Source organism: Drosophila persimilis, unplaced genomic scaffold (assembly GCF_003286085.1).
Source record: "Drosophila persimilis strain 14011-0111.01,24,50 unplaced genomic scaffold, DperRS2 tig00000191-arrow-pilon, whole genome shotgun sequence".
NCBI lineage: Eukaryota > Metazoa > Arthropoda > Insecta > Diptera > Drosophilidae > Drosophila > Drosophila persimilis.
In genome coordinates this window covers 4,675,977-4,699,833 of record NW_020825298.1, presented here as the reverse complement: position 1 = coordinate 4,699,833, position 23,857 = coordinate 4,675,977, and the positions used below count along the sequence as shown (strand labels likewise).

The 23,857-nt window shown below is 42.1% G+C and overlaps 1 protein-coding gene across 1 annotated transcript in view; it reads left to right on the top strand.

Annotated features, from left to right (window-relative positions):
- Window positions 1-2,264: 2,264 nt before the first annotated feature.
- The window catches only part of LOC6588877 (transcription factor mef2A), a 48,408-nt gene continuing 26,815 nt past the window's right edge, over window positions 2,265-23,857 (top strand). Inside the window, exon 1 of the mRNA XM_002015294.2 lies at window positions 2,265-4,446. Coding sequence (XP_002015330.2) covers window positions 2,424-4,446 — 2,023 coding nt within the window. The 5' untranslated portion in view covers window positions 2,265-2,423. The remainder of the gene's footprint in view (window positions 4,447-23,857) is intronic.

The window sequence follows — 23,857 nt, the reverse complement described above, 5'->3', positions numbered from 1 at the left end:
AAAACGAATCACTTTAATTATGGTTTCCCTTTTTGGATTTTTCTACCACCGATTCCACAAATATTTCCTTTATTTGAAGGCACATGCTCGTATTTTCCGCATTTCAATTATGAAATTCTGCATTCGTAAATTCGGAAATGGAAATGAGCTAACAAAATATTTTGCGGTATATTTTGTAAACAGTTTTCATGGCTTTCCCGCCCGATAAATTGTATCCCCAAAAATATATATTTTAGATAACATTTTCTATTGGTTTTTGCTGGTGGCTCCGTTTTTATTTGTTTTGCGGCCATAAATTTAATTTTTGCCTAATTAATTTTCGGTGCAAACTTTTCGCTTATCCAGTGAATATTTTAAAACTTTTCCCCGCTTTATTGTTATTCCTTTTTTGGGTGAAATTGTTGACCAATTAAGGTGTTTGCCTGGCAAGTGGGTGAGAGCAGCATTGTTTTGGTTTATTTTAATGAGCCCTATTTAATCATATTAAATATGAACACACAAAGCTAAAGCAAATATTTGTGGGGTCTTTCGGGGGGTAACTAATTAATTTAATTGCAAATTTATAGACACAAATATATTTGAAATGATTATGAAAATAGTTTGTGACAATTAGCTAAATTTGATGTATTTATGTGACAAAATGTGCAGCGAGCGGAGGTTTTTTTTGGGTTTTTTCAAAGGGATTTAAAGGGATTATAATGCAGAAACAGACTTTTTTTTACGCTAGAAATTACATAAATATTTATTTACATTTATCTAAATTGTGGTATACAAATCTTATTGTCATCGCCAGATCTATATAGTCTGTAAATTTCCAGAAATATTCGTAAAACTATTTACATTGTAATATTTAAAAAAATTTTATTTTTTTTATCTATATTTATTTATTTATTTATTATATATTATTTATTGATTATATTTTATTTATTTATTATATTTTATTTATTTATTTTTTATATTTTATTAATTTTTAATATTTTATTTGTGTATTGATTATATTTTATTTATTTTGTATATTTTATATATTTATTTATTTATTTATCATATATTCTTTTATTGAAAAAATCTGTTTAAAATCCTTGAAAAATCCATTTAAATAATTATCGAAGTGGCACCTTTTTCCGCCTGTCCCCCGAAAGTAGACCACACTAAAAAATATTGACATAAAATTGAGCTAAATATGGCCATTAGGCCTTGATTGAACACTTGTTCTGGCGATGCCCCAAACAGCTTAGCCAGAAGCGGCCGGGAACAGAAACCGAGCATTCCAACGTATTTAAGTAGTGTAAATTGCATAGAAAATAACTTCCGTGGCGCTCAGCTTTATGCATTATTCATATGCCTCTGGCCGCAAGGACACCCACACACCCACACACCCACACAGACAGACAGCGATGTAGAGTGAGCGGTAGATTGCTCATACGCCGGGTTGGCCGCATAAAATATTGAAATTGTTGACCAAAACGCAATTTACGCATACATATTGCATATTGACCGATATGTGTTTGTGTTTGTGTGTGTGTGTGTCGAGAGAGAGATTGTATTTGGAATTTGCATATTGTGTAGATTTAGCTGATTTTACTAATATTATTTCTAGTCTGTGATTTTATTTGATTTTCGTAAAGCGAAATGCATATAAATTAAGGGCTTACTGTTTTGCTCTTCTTTTTTTGTTTGGTTTTATTTATTAACTGGCTTTTATTCTGGCTTTGATTTGCTATAAATTCCTTTATAATTGGGTCACACACAGAAAATCCCTTTGACTTATTTTTTGTTGTTGGCTAAAACTAATTGCATTGAAGAATATTATTCGAATGGGATTTATGAAGAAAATTCAATTGAAAATATTGTATTTTGTTGTCGCTTTAAAGCTGACTTTGTGGCCAAATATTTTCTGCTTTCGATATGTATTTTAAGCCCTTTCAACTCTTTCCATTTGTTGGGCATTTCCTACAAGACAAACAATTGCCAGACGGCTGCCCCCCCCCTCCGTCTGTGCCTCCTTGAATTTATGATTTGATTTTAATTAAAATAAATATTTAATGGCTTTCAATAAAGGGGGAACACAAACTTTTCGAGAGGGCAAAGTTGATAGAAAGTGAAAAACTCCTTTAGTTAAACAACAATCTTTCTGCTCTCTTTTTTTTCAACAGGTGTAAATAATTGAGGGCACAAAACTTGGCCCTTATGAGGCGTGTGCGTGTGCGTGTGCCTGTGCATGTGTGTGTGCCTTAATTTGATCAAAAAGGCCAGCAATATGTCCTTGCCCTGCAGGAATCACAACAATTTGCAACAGTTGTTGTCGCCACAGAACATAAATCTGCATTTGTTTATCAACTCAAGGGACAACAATCTAGATTGAAGCCCGTACGAAAAAGAGACTCTGAAAAGGTTAAAGAACTGCAAATCCACACGGCCACAGCATGGCAGCAGCAGCCACAGTCAGCAGTCACTCGGTGGCGGAGGCGAACGAGGGCAAAGCGGATCTGGTGTGCGAGGAGTGCGATTATTACGGCTCCACGGCCACGATACTTATCGATAGCAGCACTCAAACGGACGGCGATGAGGGGGAGGAAGAGGAGGAGGAGGAGGAGGACGATGGTGAAGCGGTGGTGAAGCCCGTTAGGACCAAATTGGCGCAAATTGTGGAGGAGGCCGAGGCGGAAGCGGAGACCGAGGCGGACACACCAGCCACCAATGGCATGCGAAATATCGATAGCGATAGTGTTCGTTGCCCTCCACATGATAGTAATGGCATCGATAACGATAACAGCCTAGATATCGAAACAAATAGCGTGATTGGTGAGGGCCATGCCTTGGAGGAAGCCGAAGAGGAGCACATTCCAAAACCCAGTGAAGATCGGCTGGAAGATATGGAAGCCGAAGAGGAAGTGGAACAGGAAGAAGCACAGGAAGAAGAGCAGGAAGAAGGGCAGGTGGAGGAGCTGGAGCTGGAGCTGGAAGAAGTCGATGAAGACCAAGATCAAATCGATAGCGTGGCCCGTCTCACAGGAATTGCCCTAGAGATGGGCTATGCCCGCATCATAGACTACGATAACTTTCGCATCATCGAACATGTCATCGAAAGCGATGATGATGATGATGGGGATGCGGATGGGGATGTGGCCCAAGGACCGGCTGCCAGTAGCTCGCAGGAACTGCAGCAGGCCTGCCACGATTTGGTGACTTTCATCGGTGAAAGTTATCAGGTAATCGATAGGTCAGGCAATCACGCCCACTACCAATCGCCAGCCCTGGTGCCGATAGTCGATAACAACAACAATAATCGAGCAAGCAACGACAGCCGTGTGGCCCCAGCGACGGGTCGTAAGCCATCGAATGGAATGGATGGAACGGAGCAACTAAATCAAAATCCCTCCACAAGCAGCACAGCCGCTGTGGCAGCAGGGGCCGGGCCCACCAGCAGCACCAGCAGTGCCTTGATTAAGGCATATAAATCGAACCTGACACCATTGGCGCCGCCCTTTCAGCCAGCCGCATTGAAGGCCAAGCAGCAATCGGCTGCAGGGGGCAACACCACCAGCACCAGCAACATGTCACTTGCAACGACAACCACATCGCAGAGCAGCTCCAGCACCAGCACGCTGTATGCGGCTTACGAGCAGACAACGGTCTACTATCAGCAGCAAATGATGCAGCAGCAGCTGCAGCTCCCACTCTTGCAGCAGCAACAGTTGTCCCCCAAGCAGCAGCAACAGCAACAGCAACAACATTGTGCTCAACATGGTGGCATGCCGCACATTCATTTGCCAGCGGGCACGGGAAACGGCGCCCAATTGCTGCCCGTGCAATTGATTACCTTGACGCCGACAGCAGGAGGCGCTGCAACGGCAGCAACAGTAGGAGCCACCGCCCCCACAGTGGCTGCAACAGTCGCTGCCGGGGCATCAGCGGTGGCAGCAGCAGCTCCGACAGCGGCAACATCTTTGACTGGCGCCGCTTGGCCACTTGTGGAGGCGCCAATTTACATAGACATCAATGGGGAATATCGTAGCTTTTGCCCGGCACACGGACCACCAGCAGGGACGGGGCCAAATGGCGCCATAGCCCATCACCATCATCATGGCCATGCCCATGCCCATGCCCATGCCCATGCCCATCCGCACGCACATCATCCCCATGCCCATGTCCATGGCCAGGCCCATGCCCATCATTCCCATTCCCATCTGGCACAGCAGCAACAGCAGCAACAGCAACAGCAACATCTTCATCATCAGCAGCAGCAGCTTCATCATCATCATCAGCAACATGGCCAACATCAGCAACATTCGGCGGCAGTGGCCGCTGTGACAAATGCAGCAGCCTCAGCGCCTCGTTTGTTGCTGCAACTGGACGTTGCAACTGTCCAGCAACAGCAGCAGCAGCAACAACAACAGCAACAGCAACAAATCGTTGCCGCTGGCAAACGCAGCAAAGTTTATCGAGGTGAGTGGCCGTTTTATGACATTTGTTGTACACTTTTTATACGCTCATGATGCCCCTGCCCCTGCCCCAGGGCTATTTGGAGTCCATATAGGAGTATATATATACCATATACTATATAGTATATATAGTATGTGTAGTTTTGTCCAGCCTGCAATAGCCCTACACGAGTATCCCCAAGTCTCTTCCCTGAAAACTTTGGCCATTACTTTATGCTTTGATTCATGAGAGATAGTCCTGCTCCGCCTCCTGTGTCCCCCTTTGCGGTTGGGGCTCCTGCATCCTGGCCTGGCCCATTCAGGGGTTTAATCAGTTAAGCAAAGCCAACAGAGTTGGCCTGGACTGGCCTCTCTCGGCCCAGTCCCAGCCCGGTCAGGGGTTAAAATTAATTTCGAAGCCGTTGGGCGTTTTGGGGGCTGTGCGGCGCTCCTTTTGTGTGATTGTTTGCACTCTCGGAAGCCAAGGGGGGCAAAAGCCATGAGTAAGTTCTTCGGTTTGTTTGTTTGTTTGGTTTATTTGCCAAATAATCTGTTTGTTTGGCTATGCAATAAGTAGTTCTCGGGTTGACATAGGCAGATTGTACTGTACTCTGTTCTGTGCGTGTGTGTGGGTGTGTGCGTGTGCCATCTGAAGATTAAACAGAAAGAGTCAAAGGTGGACTTGCAAATTGAGAGGTAATTGCCTGGGGTTTGACCCCAGGAGTGGAAAATATACCTGGGGCTATGCACAAAAGCTTGTCTAGGACTTGGCCGGCAGTAAAACTATTAAAATATCTAGGATATCCTGTGACAGAGCCCCCAAGGGTCTTTCCACCTTTCTGTCAGGGATAACCTTTTGCTCTGCTTTCCTTTCCATCGTGTCCTGAAAACAGTATCACTTCTCAAATCGCATATCAGAGATATTCTGCCTTCCACTCTTTTTAATCGCCCGACACCTGGCTCTCTGCCCCTCTCCCCCCCCTCTCAATGTGTCATCTAATCCGTTTCACTTTTGACCATTTTTCCGCTGTGAATGAAACCAGGAATTGTTTCAATTTGCATCGAGAGTTCTCTGGTTCCCTGGTATGGATTTCCCCAACCCCAACCCCATCTGTATCTTTTTCCGGCTCTGTTTAATTGTAGATGTGGCATCTCTCTCCCTCTCTCTCTCGGATCAATCCGTAGTGCATATGGAAGTCATCCTCGCCGAGGCGCCGACGGCTGTGTGTTTGTATGCAGATGACACTGTGTCACCAGAGTCGCCTATGGCTCCCCCTTCCACCCTCCTTCTCCCCGCCATTGCATTGCCAAAAGAGCCACGTCCTGTTTTCTGGCCATTTTGTAGGTCCTTCTTTCCTTTTTACTGGTCCGCCACACGCTGTGGTCTTATGGACTCCTTGATGTCCCCGTCCTCCCCCCCTTTTGACCCTTTTCTCACGCACACACCGCGCTTTCCCCACACACAGAGAATGGTTTGTCCATTTTCCCCCTTTTGTTGTGCCGGTTTTTCGCCAATTTTCACTTACACATACGAGTTTTACAATTTTTTAAGCAATTTTTTTCTTGCGCTGCCACCCCAAAGGCTTTTTGCCAAAAACCATTTTTTTATCTCTGTTTAGCCATCAAGCGGCCCTCTGCCGCTCTGCCCCTCTGCCGCTCTGCCCCTCTGCCGGTCTGCCCCTCTGCCGCTCTCCTGCTTGCCCTCTCTTTATCCCCATCTTTGTCTTTCGCCTTCTGTTTGTGTCTCTTTCGCCGTTGTATTTCATTTGCCTTTTACTGTACATTGTCGCCATTTTGCTGATTTCATTTCAAGGATGTTCCAAGAAAAAAAAAATCAAGGGGATTTTTGGAATAAATTCAGGTTTAGAGTTTTTTTTTTGGGAAGATGGGAAGGAAAGGATGGAAAAAACCTTATTTTACGAAACTAAGGGCCTTCCAAAGGATCCATTCTATAAGATCTGGTAAGTAGAATCCCTGTAAACTAAGATTTTCACTGAGCATCAAATATCTACTAAAAATAGCGAAAATAAAATCTTCAGAAAATCTATAAAACTTTCAAAAAAATTCCCAGAAATTCCAAAAATCAAAAAACCGCGATACCCAAATATTTCCACAAGAGAAAAGGTATTTTGGAACCTGAGAATCACTTTGGTTTGTTAGTTTTTCTGCCCGAGTGTGTGTGTGTGTGTGTGTGTGTGTGTGCAAAGTGCGTAGCATGTGGCATGCATCATTCGCCTCAGTCAGTCGCCTGTCGGCTGTCGCCAATGTGCATCCCCATCCCCATCCCCTTCCCCTTCCCCATCCCCATCCACACGTCCGTGTCCATGTGGCACGTCCATGTAGCATGTCCACTTCGATGTCCCCCATGTCCAGTGTCAATTTGTACCATCTCCATTGGCTTTTGGCTGGCAGTTGAGAGAATTCCTTTTCCATTTTCCATTTTTAACATACCGGTTTTTTTTTCCTTCCCATTTTTTTTTTGGGCTCTAGCCAGTGCAGGATCAGCCGCCTGTTGTCATAATTTTAGCACTCACTGTGCATGCTTCATACACTTTTTTGCAGAGAGGGTATGATGGTTTTGATCAGCTGTTAAAATAAGTTTTTGGTCTTTAATCTGGGGGTAAGGAATGGAGGCAAACCCTTGGAGTTTTTTGGTGCAAAACAAAGTCCTGCCAGCTGTAGTTCTAGGTCTTCCTTTGATAGTTTTCATCATCGATCCATCTGGAAGGGTTCTATAAGGTATCATTGCCATCTTTCCTTTCCTTCGACCAACTTTTCCGCTGCAGCTTCGGCGCTGACTGGCAATGCGTTTTCAGCTTTTTGAATGGCACTGGGAAACCCCCCCCTCCCCACCATTCCACTCTCTTTCCCTCTTTTAATGTCATTTTCTCTGGGTTTTTTGTCGTTGTTTATTTTTCGGGTTGTAATTTATTTGGGGCTCGTTGTTGGTAGACGGCATCCCATTGGTTTATGGCTTGTAAGTTGTTTATTATTAATGTTTGGCTTATGCTTGGGCCTCCGGTTTGAGGGGCCCGCACTTGCTGCACTTTACGGGCATGAGCTCATAATGAAGTCATAGTTATCTGCCCCCCCCCTGCCCCCCCTGCCACCCCCCTACCCCCGACTTTGACTCTATTTCTGCTGTGGCTGTGGCCTCTCCCGTTTTTACCATATTTGTTGGCCATAAAATATACGCGTATGCGTCATATTGCGACAATGGTATGTCGCTGTCGCTGTCTCCCTCTCTGTCTCTGTCTCCATCTCTTTCCCACTCATTTTCCGCTTTTCCAGCTTCCAAAGAATCCCGCTCCGCTCCCATTTGCAATCTCTGCTGCATGTTCATGTGTGTGCATTAGCAGCACTTATATAATGCATTGCGTGGCATTAGTCATGGGTTGTCTGCTGCGATATCTGTCTCTCTTTCTGTCTCTCTGTCTGTCTACAAGGCTAGGAGGTGGTCCTATCTCTGTCTCAAGTCCCCTTCCCCTTCCCCATGTTTGCCTCTGGGGTTTGTCGGCTTAACTCCCTTGATACTTGTCGAAATTGAGGAAACTGCCACTTGCTTTGGGTTTCTGTTCACCAAAACTCTGAGAACATCAATAAGGAAATGTGGCGAGTGGTTCTTTGATGAATTTGTATTTAAATATACCCAAAATCGTGGAAAATCACATACTATACTCCAAGAACTTGTCTGTCTTCTGGCAAAGACTATTCAATACCCAAATATTGCATCCAGTAACAAATTCCATTTGAATTTCTCGGCCCAACCTTCTTCTCGGAATGCAACCCTGCTCCCTACTGGGCTTCTTTCTGCCTTGGGCGGCTAAGTCGGTCCCACGGGCCTTGGAGAGGTGCAGAATGGACTTGATTTTCAATCCATAGAGTGACAAAAGTCGGTCCCAAAGAAAGGAAACACAATAGAAGTCTCTATTAATCTATTAAAAAATATAAATAAATATGTTTAAGGAATATGCCAGGCAAATAGCAGGTCAAAAGCTGCAAATCTAGGAGGAGATCTATACATATTAAACGATCTTTAGATAAACAGAGCCATAAACCCACTACAACTACAGATTTACGTAGAAATCTCCCCTTTTGCAGACCATAATATACCAAATTTCCTTGTACACTGCTGGTCAATAGGTTAGACCCACCCGTTCTTGCATTAAAATTTTGAATTATAACTTTTTATTTTTAAAGAATTGAAAAAAGTGGATTCTTGAAATATGTTATTAAAAAAAGTAGAGAAATTTAGCAAAATAATGTTTCTTAAAGCTGTGTTAAATAAGTTACTTATTTCTTGGTCACTAGAAAAGACGCACTACAAATAATTAATTTGTTGAAGGAAAAGTTATTTATATTAAAATTTAATTTTTAGATATAGTAAATCTTCGATGTATTAAAAAAAGAACAAAATAATTTCAATAATGACTACTGCCGCCCTTGTTCGAAATAACGTCATTTAGCCGGTCCTTCATGGAATAAAACAGGGAGTCCACGTAGCTTAGGGAAATCTCTCTCCAGGTTCGTTGAATTTTCTTTCCTCCTTTGTAGCTGCAGATTTTTGTTTTTATTGATTTCGAAATTTCATTGCCGTACACATTCTGCATAAAAGTTTCCCTAAGCTCTTGCTTTCAGCTGTTGGATAAATATTAGTTTCACAACTATCTAATAGTGTTATACCCATTTAAACCAATTGAGCCTGATGTCAATCTGCCGGCAAGCCAAATCATTGGCTCGTTGAAACTCATTTCATTTGACTTTTAGCCAGGGCTGTTTATCTTTGCAAGTTTTCTGCTCGAAAGCCGCAATCTATCTTTAACACTCTCAATTGTCGGTAGTTGTCGGGCAACGTGCAACGCGGTACACACACACTCGCACACACACACGTGCCACAAATGACAAACAGTTGGGGAAAAAGTTTTTAATGAAATGCTAAAAACTTCTACGGGAATAAAGATAGAGACACAGACTGACTGTGAATTTTATTGGGTGGGGGGTTGGGGTGGGGTGGGTGGTTTTTGGGCCATGTGTTGACACCAATTTTTGCAACTTTCAATCAGCTTTTTGGCCCACACACACACACACACCGACAACTTGGTCTAACAATCCGGCTCAAGTCGAACTTAATTAAAGCGCTTTAAGCGCTCGAGATGCAAAAGGGATTTTGTCACAGAGAACGGGGGAGAGAGGGGGGGAGGGGGAGAGAGAGAGGCGCACATTTACGGTTGGATTGTTTCGCAAATTGGCGAGTTGTAGACCAAAAACCAAACATGACAAACAAGCAAACTTTTCGCTTTGTCTATCTGTCGCTGTCGCTGTGCTGTGCTGTCGCTGTGCTGTGTGTATTTCTGTGGTTCAGGATGTGGTGGCCAGGCTCGAAGGATAGTCGAGTGGCCAGCGAGGAGCTTGCCCCATCCATCGTTTCCATGGGGCGTGAAATTTATCTCAACCTTTAAAAGCTTTCTGCTGCTAGAAGAAAACATTTCAACCAGAATTATGTCCCATTATAATTGTCACAAAGTCTGGCCACAGATTGCAGGCCACAATTTAATTGGTAGCAACAACCAAAAAAGAGATCCGTAAACCCCACCAAAAAGATGGAGCACCCCACCAAAAAATGGAGCTAACTCCACTCTCAAATAACACAGAAATATATCCAAAGATCCTAATAAGAACAAGATGCACAGAGAGGCAAGTGCAACAATTGAAAATGTTGCCTAAAGGGTTAGGGTCTGGGCTGGGGGTAAAAGTTTCTTAGTCATGGGCAAAAAGTTTCTCCAGCTGCCAAGGAAAAGTGCAGCAGAGGCAGGAGTGCCGTGCCCTGCCACGCCGTGCCGCACATATGTTGGAGAAGCCTCTGCGGTTGCCTTCAACTTTGTTAAATGCCACAACCGTGTGTGCTTAACCCCTAAAAACATAACCCAGGAAAAAGGACTCTCCTCCTAACTATGCTTTACTCTTTACTTTGTCTATGGGGTGTTGTACAACGTGAAGCTGCACAGAGTACATATATCCTATATCCACGCATATATGGAAAACTTCTGAAACACGGCGAAGAGGAGGAGGAGGAGCAGGAGGAGGAGCTGGAGCAGGAGGAGGAGCTGGAGCAGGAGGAGTATCACGTATGCGTGATGGGGAATTGATTTAATTTGTTTGAGTTTTAGCCAGCAGGAAGTAGAACTATGATAAGGGCTTAGATGTGCACCAAATGCTGTGGCAAATTTAAGTTAAGAAATCTTTAAGCGGCTTACAAAAGCTGCATGGTGGTTGGGTAAATGGAAAATATGTGAGCAAATTTGCTCCGACATTCAGGCGAAAATTACTTCGAGTGGAAAACAATGTTCTGTAATTCATTTTTGACTAATCGATTTGATTGCTTTTGATCCGCCAAACAGAATTTAATTGGTGTAATTTTTACATATAAATATATTTACAAAGAAAATAAAAGTATAAATGCTAAGGAACAAAATTTCGTCTTTTTTATCACTTACCCATAATCCTGTTCGAGTCTTAGGAAACTGATGAATTGCGAAGTTACGACGAAACAGCGCCGAAACCGCGCCGAAACCGCGCCGAAACCGAGCCGAAACCGCAATCGAAACGCACAAAATGACTTCCAATAAGAGCACAAAGTTTAGGCATTCTTTATTAATGTGAGGTGAGGCACAAGAGGTCGAAAGTTCGTGTAGGCACACTAGACAAGAGAGAGTCAGATCAGCAGAGCTGGGAATGCTCACCCTATTACGAACTTCACTTGGAGCGAGAGCACTCTCTCCTTTTTGATTCTCTTCTTCACTGCATCCCGCTACTACGTGGGAGTGGGAAAGGAACAAAACTTGACGAATTTTGAAGCACGCACACACACGCATATGGCTGGAACTCACGTGATCAAACGAAAAAAAAACGAGATGAAAAAAAACACATTTTAGATTTTGGCACATGAAAAAAAGAAATTATGCAAAAATAATATGTTTATCTACATATAAATCAAACATTTCACATATGCAGCACATATTGATGCGCTTTTCCTTCATCGAGCTGCCTTTTTGTTGCCATTTTCTTTTCTCTGCGCCCCCGCCCTTGACCAAACACTTGTCTTTGCCTTAAAACACATTTCCTTGCACTGAGCCATTTTTTTTGTACACCAAATTTCACTACACACCTCCGCGATATTTTACCCGTTGTATTTTTCACCATTTTCCAGGTTTTAACGAACTAAAACGCAGAGCCGACTTACGAACCGTGCGTTTTACCGACGGAAAAATTAAAGTGAGAGCGGTGCAAATGCGTTGATTCCTTGATCTCCTTCTCCTCTTCTTATTTGCTCTCTCTCCCGCGCTCTATTCGGGTACTATTACAAAAACGAAAAGCGAAACGAAAAAAATGGGATAAAACGGAACATTCACACATTTTAGATTATTTCACATGAAAAAAAGAATGTAAGCAACAATAATATACATACATATATATAACATATATTGTATACATATATGTATACACTTATCAGAAATTGCCGAACTTTTTCTTCGTAGATCTGCATTTATGCCGCCATTTTGCCTCTTTTGCGCCCTCGCCCTTTATTCAACTATTTTCTTGCACTAAACACATTTATTTTGTACATTTGTATATTAACTTCATTTCACACACCTGCGCGACATTTTTCCCGATAGATTTTCACCATTTTGCAAATTTTCTCGAATTTAAGCGCGGAGCTGACTTAAGAACGCACGCTTGGCCCGGGTGAAAAAACTGCAGTGAGAGCGAAGCAAATGCGTTAATTCTTTGATCTCTCATTCTGCTGCCAAGGGCGTATTTGGCGAAGGGGACCTGTGATTGTTACGCATAAGATAATGCTGTTACATGTATTTGGAAAAATTGATTCGGTAAAAGCTTTTTTTTAAATATGCAGCGAAAATTAAATACAAATTTGTTTTCCTGTATTAAGCATGCTGAAGGGGGGGACAGCTTAGCCCCTTCTGGCCCCTGGGTACGCCCTTGCCTGCTACTCTTCCTAAATTTCATCTCTCCTCCCACGCACTCGTCAACAGCTTAGGCTCACGATGATATTACACTCACTCGAAACTCGCTCTCTTCTCGGGACTTTTTTGCACAGTACAACAGCAAACTTGGTGCTTCTCTCTCTCACCAAACAATCACTCTCAGCAGTGCAGAGCGTAATATAAGACTCAATAGCAAACTAACGGATAATTTGATCAAAGAGCGGTCAAAAGAGTGTGGGAGTGAAATGGAGTGACTGCTGAGAGTGTTACAGTGCGTGGTTCAGGTGCAGCGCATGGTGAAATTACTGAAATTAATTGATCTCGCATTGCAGTAGCAGAGGATAAAGACAAGGAGTGCAGCTAAGCAAAAGTAGCCGTGGAAAAGTAGGAGAGAGGGCAAATGGGAAGAAGAGTAGGAGAGCATAGAATGAACGCATTTGCATCGTCCTCACTCAAATTTTTTCACCCGGGCCAAGCGTGCGTTCGTAAGACTGCTCCGCGTTTTAATTCGAGAAAAACGGGGAAAATGGTGAAAATCCAACGGGAAAAACGTCGCGGAGGTGTGTGAAGTGAAGTTTAGTGTTGTGATGCAGTGACTATATAAAAACAATGTGTTTTTATCGCAAGAAAATGTGTTTGATCATGGGCGGGGGCGCAGTAAGAGGCAACATGGCGACAAAAAGGCAGCTCGTCGATGGAAAAGTGCGGCAAAGGGTGATAGTTATGTATGTTCAATGTTTAATATAAATGTAGAAAAACATATTATTTTAGCATAATTTCTTTTTTTTCATGTGCCCAAATCTAAAGTTTGTTCTTTTCCGTTGTGTCGCTTTATTTCGTTTAGTTTTCGCAAAAGTACCCGAATAGAGCGTGGGAGAGAGAGAGCAATTAGGAAGAGTAGCAGGAGAGCATAGAACGAATGCATTTGCGCCGCTCTCACATTCATTTTTTCACCGCTCGAAGCGTGCGTTCTTAAATCAGCTCCGCGCTTAAATTCAAGAAAATTTGGAAAATGGAGAAAATCTATCGGGTAAAATGTCGCGCAGGTGTGTGAAATGAAGTTAATATACAAATGTACAAAATAAATGTGTTTAGTGCAAGAAAATGTGTTGAATAAAGGGCGCGGGCGCAAAAGAGGCAAAATGGCGGCATAAATGCAGATCTACGAAGGAAAAGTGCGGCAATTTGTGATATGTGTATATATGTATACAATATATGTTATATATATGTAGAAAAACATATTATTTTTGCTTACATTCAGTTTTTTCATGTGAAATAATCTAAAATGTGTGAATGTTCCGTTTTATCCCATTTTTTTCGTTTCGCTTTTCGTTTTTGTAATAGTACCCGAATAGAGCGCGGGAGAGAGAGCAAATAAGAAGAGGAGAAGGAGATCAAGGAATCAACGCATTTGCACCGCTCTCACTTTAATTTTTCCGTCGGTAAAACGCACGGTTCGTAAGTCGGCTCTGCGTTTTAGTTCGTTAAAACCTGGAAAATGGTGAAAAATACAACGGGTAAAATATCGCGGAGGTGTGTAGTGAAATTTGGTGTACAAAAAAAATGGCTCAGTGCAAGGAAATGTGTTTTAAGGCAAAGACAAGTGTTTGGTCAAGGGCGGGGGCGCAGAGAAAAGAAAATGGCAACAAAAAGGCAGCTCGATGAAGGAAAAGCGCATCAATATGTGCTGCATATGTGAAATGTTTGATTTATATGTAGATAAACATATTATTTTTGCATAATTTATTTTTTTATGTGCCAAAATCTAAAATGTGTTATTTTTTCATCTCGTTTTTTTTCGTTTGATCACGTGAGTTCCAGCCATATGCGTGTGTGTGCGTGCTTGAAAATTCGTCAAGTTTTGTTCCTTTCCCACTCTCACGTAGTAGCGGTATGCAGTGAAGAAGAGAATCAAAAAGGAGAGAGTGCTCTCGCTCCAAGTGAAGTTCGTAAAAGGGTGAGGCATACCCAGCTCTGCTGATCTGACTCTCTCTTGTTACGTGTGTCTACACGAACTTGCGACCTCATGTGCCTCACCTTACATTAATAAAGAATGCCTAAACTTTGTGCTCTTATTGGAAGTCATTTTGTGCGTTTCTACTGCGGTTTTGGCGCGGTTTTGTCGTAACTTCGCAATCGTAAGAATCGTAAGAAGCGCAGCAAGATTATGGGTAAGTGAGAAAAGAGACTAAAGAAATTATGTTGTACCATTTCTACTTTTATTTTCTTACCAATGATTATAGGAGCATATGCACTTGATTTTAAAACCCGATACTCGAAAAGGGAATATGGGTGTATTAGATTTGTTCGGCCCCATAAACCATAAATATTCTGGATCAGAATCAAGAGCCGAGTCGATATAGCCACGTTTGTCTGTCCGTTTGTCTAGATAGCACAGACTAAAAGAACTGACGCTCATCGTGCAGTATGCGCCCCCATTGGGTTGAGGGGAGTATCGGGTATACATATATATGTAAATGTACAACGTTCGCCCTCGTTTAATGTTGGAGCTTGCCATTTTGAAATGTTGAAACAAAACCTGAATTATTTCAGTATAAAATTGTTTATAAACTTACTTGTTTATTAATCTTGTTTGCAATGAAAGCTCTCGGTAATAAAAAGGTTATTAAAATAATAAAAAACCATTGAATGAAAGTCTAACAAATCCCATAATTGCTAAAGTTGAACAGCATTTCTCAGTCAACGATTTCGTGTGGGTTTTATTGAATATTAATTGTATATTTTATGGCAAATAAAGAGAGTGTGGATTTCGCATCTGATGACACCTGAAAGCCATAGCAGCTTTAAAAGTTTCTCCACCTGTTCGAAAAGTTTTCAAATAAAATCACTCTGATGAGATCTTAAAATATCCATCTTACTTTCAAAGTTACCCGTACTTTCATCATTTTGCCCGAGTCCAGGCGGAGTCTGTTGTCCCGTTTTCAATCTTAAATAAGTTCACCAAAGATCGGGTGGGTCCTTCTACGCTAAGCACTTGACTGCATTTCCTTTGGTTTTTACCTTTTGAACTTCTGGCAAAGAGATGCCAGGATAATGCATTTGACAGTTGCTGTAGTTTTTCTCTTACTATTTTTTTTCGTTCTATTTTTTCACACATTTTTTTTTTTTTGTGTTGCCGCCGGGTTTTGTAGGATTTTGTGGGGTTTTGAATTCGGCAGCAGTTCTTAAAGGGATTTAAATTTTGATGTTTCGATTATGTTGATACCCTAGGGTAGGGTCTTAGAATTTTGGAAATGAGGGAACGCATTTTTTAGTAAAAAATTGAATATATTTGCAGAGAAATCCTTGAAAGGGAGATCGATATATTGCTGTTTCCTCTGATAAATCTTCTGAAACAATGCCACGTAGAAAAACCAAGACTGATGAAAGTCATCGATTAAATAACGAATATTCACATAAATCTAATAGGTACTTCGCTTTTCTCTCCTTGGAGCTATCTATCCAAGCTGTCTCTTGTTTTTTGTCTGATTTTTTTCTCTCTCCCCAGTTAGCCAAAGACTTTTAGCTGTTGGCAGTTTGACACGACGACAACTGGCAGCAATGTCTAACAGAGGGGTGTAGAGCGGAGAGGGGAGTGCGGGAAAGACAGAGACAGAGAGAAATATAACGGGTAGCAAGCAGTATGGGATGCATATGTAACTTTAACCCATCCTTGGCTCGTCGCTTGCTCTTCCATTTGTGATTCCGATTTAGCAGAATGTTTCGTTTTATATTCAATTTAAGGCGCTTCCTCACAGTCCCAGAAGTGAAGTGCATGTCGATGTGGATGTCGATGTGTGCAACCAAATTAAGTTGTGGTTTTAGCCTCAACGATACTTGTCTAATAATTGGTTCGTAGAATTTCATTAGCTATCTGTGGCTGCCACTTGATACCATGTAATCTTTGTTGATTTTCGTTAAGAGAGACTCATTAAAATCTCAAAATACCTGAGAATTATTTCACCTGAACTGGTGGCATTGATATCGTTTAATGTAAGAGCACTTGAAATATTGTTGGAAAATGTTCTTGGCCTGAAATCCTTTACCTGCATGTTCTTAAATAATATATGAAGCGATTGTCGAACAAGGGTCACGTGTTTTTTGTTGTTGCTTAAACGACAATTTGCATACGAAACTAGGTAGAGGAGGGGGGCCTGGCTGCAGGGGTCTGGGGGCTGGGGGCTGTCTGCATATGTGGCTCCGTTTCGTTTTGCTCCTCTAAGCAATTTTTAGTGTCGATTGGTGCCAAGTTGAAAATGCACTTTTTATGTTCGCATGGCGTGCAACGTAACAAATTTAACCCGTGGACAGATTGCACATGTGTACCGTTTTGTAATGTTATACAAGTAGCACACACACACACACAGAAGCACAGAAGCACACTGGTGTACAAGATAAAGTCGTAGACGATGCCTGGCAAAAGTTTTCATCATGCCAGAGAGCGAGGGAGAGAGAGAGAGAGAGGGAGGGCTTTAGGGAGCCTGCAGAGCAGGACAGTGAATGGTTCCACAAATGTGAAACAAATTGTTTAATGTTCTATCTCTTCTCTCTCTCTCTCTCTCTCCCTCTCTGTGTGCGTGTTTGCCGCCATTTGAGTTTTGTCAATGCGACAATTCCTCGACATCGTCATTTGTATGGAGTTAAGTAATCGCACGTTTATTACCTCCATTTGGCTCCTCTCTATCCTTTCTCTCTGTCCTCCTTTGTCTCTGTCCTCCTTTGAGCATACATACATACATATGTATGTGTCTCATCAAAAACATGTCTTAATCGCCTTGGCTTGCTCTGTGTTGTGTGGCTAATTGCAATTTGAAATGCCCTAAGAGTTGAGCGCCGCCTGAGCTGACTTTGATTTGTCTCTAAGCTGTGCCACTTGCCACACGGCACGAGAGTGGAACAAGAACTGTGAACTTGTGTGAACTAGTTCGCCCGAGTGGTTCTCAAGAGCTGAACTACTTGGACTTGATTTAGCGAAAAAGGGAAGCAGTTTAAGTGGATTTATTCTTGGTGGCTTACTTTTGGGCGCAAACGAAGGCATATTTGGCTATTGGTTTCGTTATGGAAATGCCTTAAACTTGATTTGTGGTTTTGCCCAGCTAAATGATTACTTAGTTTGGTCTAATTAAACCACTAAAGGTTCTCTTTAATCATTACTGTTTAATGCCCAGGCGGAAATTAGTGAATGTCTGGTATTTTTCGGGTGTAGGAGTTGGCTTTTGGCTTCGATAGGCATGTTACTTAAGTACACTGAGAGAAAAATTACATATTAAACACACACATATTTAAGTTGAATATTCGGTTTTTATGTACAAACAAAGTGAAATTATCCAAATAACATCCCCCTCCAAATTCTTCGACCTTAAAAACACGCTTTTTTTTTGTATTTTTTTTGGAAATCATCAATTTTTTTTTCTGACTTGCATAAGTTGCTTCAAAAATAATAGCAAACAGTAATATTATTAAATATATTATTATATTCTATTATTATTATTATTAAAAATAAACCTATCAATAAAAAAAAAAATCCCTTTGACCTTAAAAAAAAATGTATTCAAAAATCTTTTTTCATTTTATTTCTAATAAATTCGTAAAACAAATTTTTAATCAAAATCTAAAATAAAAATATAATACTTGCGTCGCAAATGCATCGATGGCGAGTCTTTTGCGATATTTTTTCGAAACTTTTTAAGATATTTCTATTTTTTTGTCTGGCTCAGAGTCATTTTTCTTTGGCTGTTTTTGTGCTATTCATTTCTGAGATTCCACATCAAAAAATATATGATGTAGGCCTCCAAAGATCTCACATACAAAAGAGTACTGCTGGGGGAGCTTTTACCCCCACCATTCCATGATATGAAAAGTTCCTTGAAGATAAGCCAAGTTCATTTTCGTGACACCCTGCCTTCCGCCCAGAAACTACGATTCCCATCTGCCAGATACGTCTCATTCATCAATTTGCAATGTTAATCTCCGCCCACGAGTGTGACAAATGATTTTCGGGGCCTGTGCTGGCAATCGTTTGCATAATGCATAAATCAAAGGCAGGTAAACAAAAGCCATCAAATAAACAAAATACAAATTGGGCGGGCGGCAAAGGAAAAACTGAAAACATTTTCCGTACAAGTGCGAGTACAAATGCATAATGGCAAATAATTTGAGTGGCAAACTCATCTCGCACCTTTCACCAGCCACCAGCCACCAGACCGATGGATAATCAAATGGAAAATGGAAAACAAAGCAAAAAAAAAAAACGGGAAAAACTGCGAGAGAAAGGGCAGAAACTTTTTTGCCAAGTAATTCTCATGATTTCAACTTTGAACTGCTGGAGCGGCTGTCACTTGTTCGGGTCTCGTTGTCTCCGTGGGTGTCTCAGGGGTTTCCTCTTCCTCTTCCCCCTCCTCCCCCTCCTTCTTCTTTCTTTCGCTCCTTCTTTGTGTCTTTACAGTGTCTCTGTGGGCACTTTCTTTCGCCGTCCCCGTCTCCCTCCCCTTCGACAGCTTGCTAATTTTTGCCGAGCCCACCTTCAACTTTAAAACTTGTTAGATGGCAGAATATTTGGCCTACAGAGAAAGAAAAAACGGGTCGAGATTGTTAAGAATAAATAAATAAATAGGTAGAAATAAATAAATGAAAATTAATAAATAATAATAAATAAAAACAAATAAATAGAAATAGATAAGTACAAATAAATTAATAAAATTAGATAAATAAAAAAATAGATAAATAATAATAATTAAAAAAAATAACAATAAATATAAAAACAAATAAAAATAAAAAACAAAATAAAAATGACAATATGAAAAAATAAAAATAACGAAATAGAATAAAATAAATAAAAATAAATAAATAAAGATAAATAAATAAAGATAAATAAATTAAAATAACTAAAGATAAATAAATTAAAATAAATAAATAAAGCTATATAAAAAAATAAAAATAAATAAAAACAAATAAATAGATATTAAAATAAATAAATAAATACAAATAAATAAAGATAAAAAATACATCAAAAGTAACAATAATAAATAAATAAATACAAATAAATAAAGATAAATACATAAAAATATACAAAAAAAAAAAAAAAAAAAAATATAAAATATTGTACAAAAGCTGTTACAAGATTAAGTTTTTTTTTGGCTTTTGTAATATTGTTGTGTGGGTGTATTTTCCCCTTTCCTTATTTTCTATTCGTTATACCATTAGAATTTTGTTGCACTTCGCTGTACACATTTTTCCATTCACTTTATTCCCCGAGGGATCCATCCGTAAGCCTTGTCGCTTTTTCGTTGCACGACACTAATTGCTGCGATGAATAGAATACGAGTGTGTGATTTATTTCACGGGATTTCTTTTGTTCAGGTGCGAATTTCATCGATTTTCGTATCCATCTGTCGGTGGAGACCAATATATTTCTGTCGGTGTTCGCCTTCGTTTCTCTTTGGGAGAGTCGCTCGCTCTGACAGGCTTCACAATTTGGTCGCGTTTCGGCAGCAAAAATTTATGCAAATATGTTACAGTTACAGTCCGCCCCCCGACCAACTTTCCCTCCCCCCCCTCGCCGTTTGGTGTGTCTGCGGAAAAGTTGTTCCTTGCTTTTGGCCTAAAATGCCGTCTTGGCGCCAAAGTTTTTCCTGCTCCTCCTTGGGCTTGGGGGAAAGGACTGGTTCAGGACTCTAGGACTCTAGCAATGATTACAAGGCAACTCGAAAGTTGCAAATTAAAGGCCAAACTAATCTTCAGTTTGAGGCTGTTCCAGGCGGAGTCCCGGCAAGTCCTTGCCGACCACTGTGCTGACCACCGGAGAGGTCTAAGATTAAGTTAATCCTTTGGGTTAGAAGGGTGATCTGGCAGTTGGATCTGAGGTGTTTTTGTTTGTGCTCCGAGGATGATTCGTGCTTCCCCACTTCCCCGCTTTAAGTGTATCTCGAACCCAAAGTTTAGCTAAACATAAGCCATGGAGTAGTCGCTGTTTGCCTCAATTTCCTGGGGTTTGGCGCTTCGTCAACGCCTCTCTCTCGGCGCCCTGTAATTACCCGAACAAAAGAGGTAACAACGGCAAACAGGCAGCCCCCCCGCTGGGGAACAAAAACCCTTCAATTACAATTGAAATTCCCATGCGGATGTTTAACCATAAACACGACACCTGTCCACAAATAAATTTCTGGGCTGCGAAGCACTCGACGTTGATTTTGGGGGGATTTTCACCAGGAGGGAGGTGGTAGGGGGTGGGGTTGGGGCCTGTTTAAGTAGAACATCAAATATTCAAAGGCTGTGCGGGGGGGGCTGTGGTGTGAACAAAAGCTGTTGCTTCCAACTGTTGCTCCCCATGGGGTAAAAAGGAGCAAAGCCACAATAAATACAGGAGCAACATGAACCAAATTACAGGAGCAACAATGGCATGGAACAAAAGCGACAGAACAGCAACAGTGTTAACAGAAGCTACAAAAGTGGCGGGGCAGCAACAACAGTGGTGTGGCAGCAACAACAGTGGCGGGGCAGCAACAACAGTGGTGTGGCAGCAACAAAACTGGTGTGGCAAACACTGGGGGATACTTTACAGTGGCGGAACCCAACAGCAGGACTTGCAATGGCATTGAAGGCCTAATCATCAGCCCAGAAACAACACAGATTTCACGGCGCTGGCACCCACAAAGGCCGCAGAAGAAACCTCAAATCTCAGAGCGAAGTATCAGTCATAGAAATGGAAACCATGGCAACATCAACGGCGAAAAGTGGGGAAACTCCGACAGCATCTCGGCTGCAACAAGACTGGCAGCCACAGACGGCTTAGTGGCAGCAATTAGTGCCACTAATTAGTGCAAAATATAGTCTAGGATTACCACTTCTTAAGCTCGGCAAGAGCAAAGGAATTTTTATTAAAAAAAAGAGGTAGTACCTCACGCCTCCCTGGGGGTTCGGGAAAGTCCCCCGAAAGAGAAACTAAACAACAGTAACAAGGGGAAATTTCCACTAAATAAAAGTGCATTTTGGGGGGAAAAGCACCTTCCTATCCCCCCCAAACGGTAACTCCATCGAACAATGGGAAATTTGCTGGCTATTATGTGAAAATTAAAGCTTATTCACTGGCTATTTTGCCCTCCATTTGTGCGTAAATTTGTTATTTTAATCATGGCCAACCATACGAGAGGAAAGGCCAAAAGTGGGCGTGTCTATGGCAATAAACTGTCAATTTTCAATTATGCCTCTGACGTGGCCCATTCCCCCTTCTGTTTTTGTGACAGGTTGTATGACATGGCCAACACACACACACGCACACAGAGACAGGTCTGACATTTGGTTTGTGGAGGGGGTGGAGGGGGGCCTGATATCTCATTCATTTGTGCGGTGTTCAATGCTCAATGTGCCAGCGGCTTAGCCTTGTCCATTGTCCGATGAGTGGTGCATCGACATCATCCCCAATCCCCAATCCCCAATCCCCCTGATAAAGAACGCCTTGAGTCTCCATCAAAGTCCAGGGCCAGTCCAAAGTGACTGCCATGAATATCATATAATAATCGTCAACAAAATAATGGCCACAAATGTGGGTTCTAGTCGGGCGAGGGGTGGTTGAGGGGTTTCGTTAGGGGGCAGGATAAAAATAGATTGGAATGGAACCCAAAATTCAGATGGAATCTTAAACCATAGTTCCATGGGTTCCCAGGTTCCCTTTCAGTCCTTTCGCTTAGGGGAAACTCGCACAACGAATCAAAGTCCTTCAAGGCCTTCTACGAATGTCTCTCGGGGCACCCGTCCCCTTAGTAGAGGTCTCTAAATGGCCGATGCAGTTGTGGACTTTCATAAACCACAAAATCAACCCACGCTATGCTTTGGTCCTGGCACAATTGTGCGGTCCTGCTGCTGACATTCATTAGCTTCAATGGGAAAGTGTTTCAACGGAGGACCACTGCCACAGCGGCGGACAGGAGGCGGACAATCGTATTGCCATTCAGGCATATGAAGCCCAATCCCAGTTCCAGGACTGTGGCTTTGTTCGTGTCTATGTCATCGGCATTGTTATCCCTGTCATGCTTTATGCCATGTTTACAAGCCGATTTTTGTGGCCCACACCGACCATGGTCGAGTGCAACACTTGCGAGCATCTTGAGCGTATTGAATTATCATCATCCTGATTGGAGAGAGAGAGAGAGAGAGAGGTCCTGCCAACGGAATCCTGTATCCCCTTCGGTGGTGCCATGAGTGTGTAATTGTTGTGGATATCCGGCCCCCCAGAGGGGACGGGGGGACCAACCAGGAAATACAAATCTTCAAAATCTGTAGGATATTTTTGTGGGTTGCCAAGTAAACAATTTGTATGCCCCCCCCCGTGCCTTCTGGCAATTATACTTGGAGCCCTGCAGCCCTGGATCCCTGATTTGTTATGGATGGAAATTATTGGTTTTGGGTTTTGCATGGACTTTTGATTTGATGGCTTTCGGTCAACAAGTGTTGCATTACAAATTGTTTTGAGGAGAGCCCCAGACGAGCAGAGAAAAGAGTTTTTCCTTTGGAAACATGACTGATGAGGGTTTTCGGTCCGAAACAAGGTCCGAAAAGTTGATGGCTTTGACTACAGCTCCGGCGAGTGAAAGGTTATTGATGCTTTTTTCCCTCCGCCTCGCAATTGCGGGTTGAATGCCTAAATTTGATAGTGCCCTGATACCAAATTGCCGACTGATGGCTCATGGCTGATGGGGGTTTTGTTTTTGTTTTTTTGGCCAGTGAATTGCAGGGTAAAGTGAAAAAAATATTTAAGTGTTGAGTGAGAGGGCCTCGAGGGCCGGGAAATCAAGCCATTAGAGTGCGGAGGATCAGTCGGGGTCACCAATTGTAGTCCACCTTTAAATTGGATGCCATCTCTTGATGGATATTCGGTAACTTTTAACAACTTCATTTATGGCCACAACTCTACATATTTTCCCAAGTCAAACGGGGTCACCCTTCGATGGGGGGGTGGTGGGGGGGAAATTACTTGAATTATAAGTAATTCGTGTTGCCCAATAAATGATTCCTGTTGCTGGCATGTAAATATATTGCATTTCATTATTGGCAAACAATAGTCCCCGCTGCCCCTGCCCCTGCCCCACCACCACTGGCTGCAGCAATTTGTGGCAGACTGTTGCAATTTGTTGCAACAACAACTGCAACTTTAGCAACGAAGGGCTGAAAGAAGCTGAGAGGCTGCGACTGGCGCTTGGTGTTGACGGCATTGTTATTATGACTACCACTTGCCACCAGCTACAGCACCAGCACGATGTTGTTGCAGCAACAGCTGTCACGTTGCTGCTGCTGCTGCTGCTGCGGCAACACCGACCGCGACCAAAGTCTGCGCGAACATGACAGAAGAAGATGACGCTGCCTGATGGTTTTTTTTTTTTTTTTGCTGGGGATATTCGCATGCGATGCACCAAAGTTGCAACAAAGTTGGGGTTTATG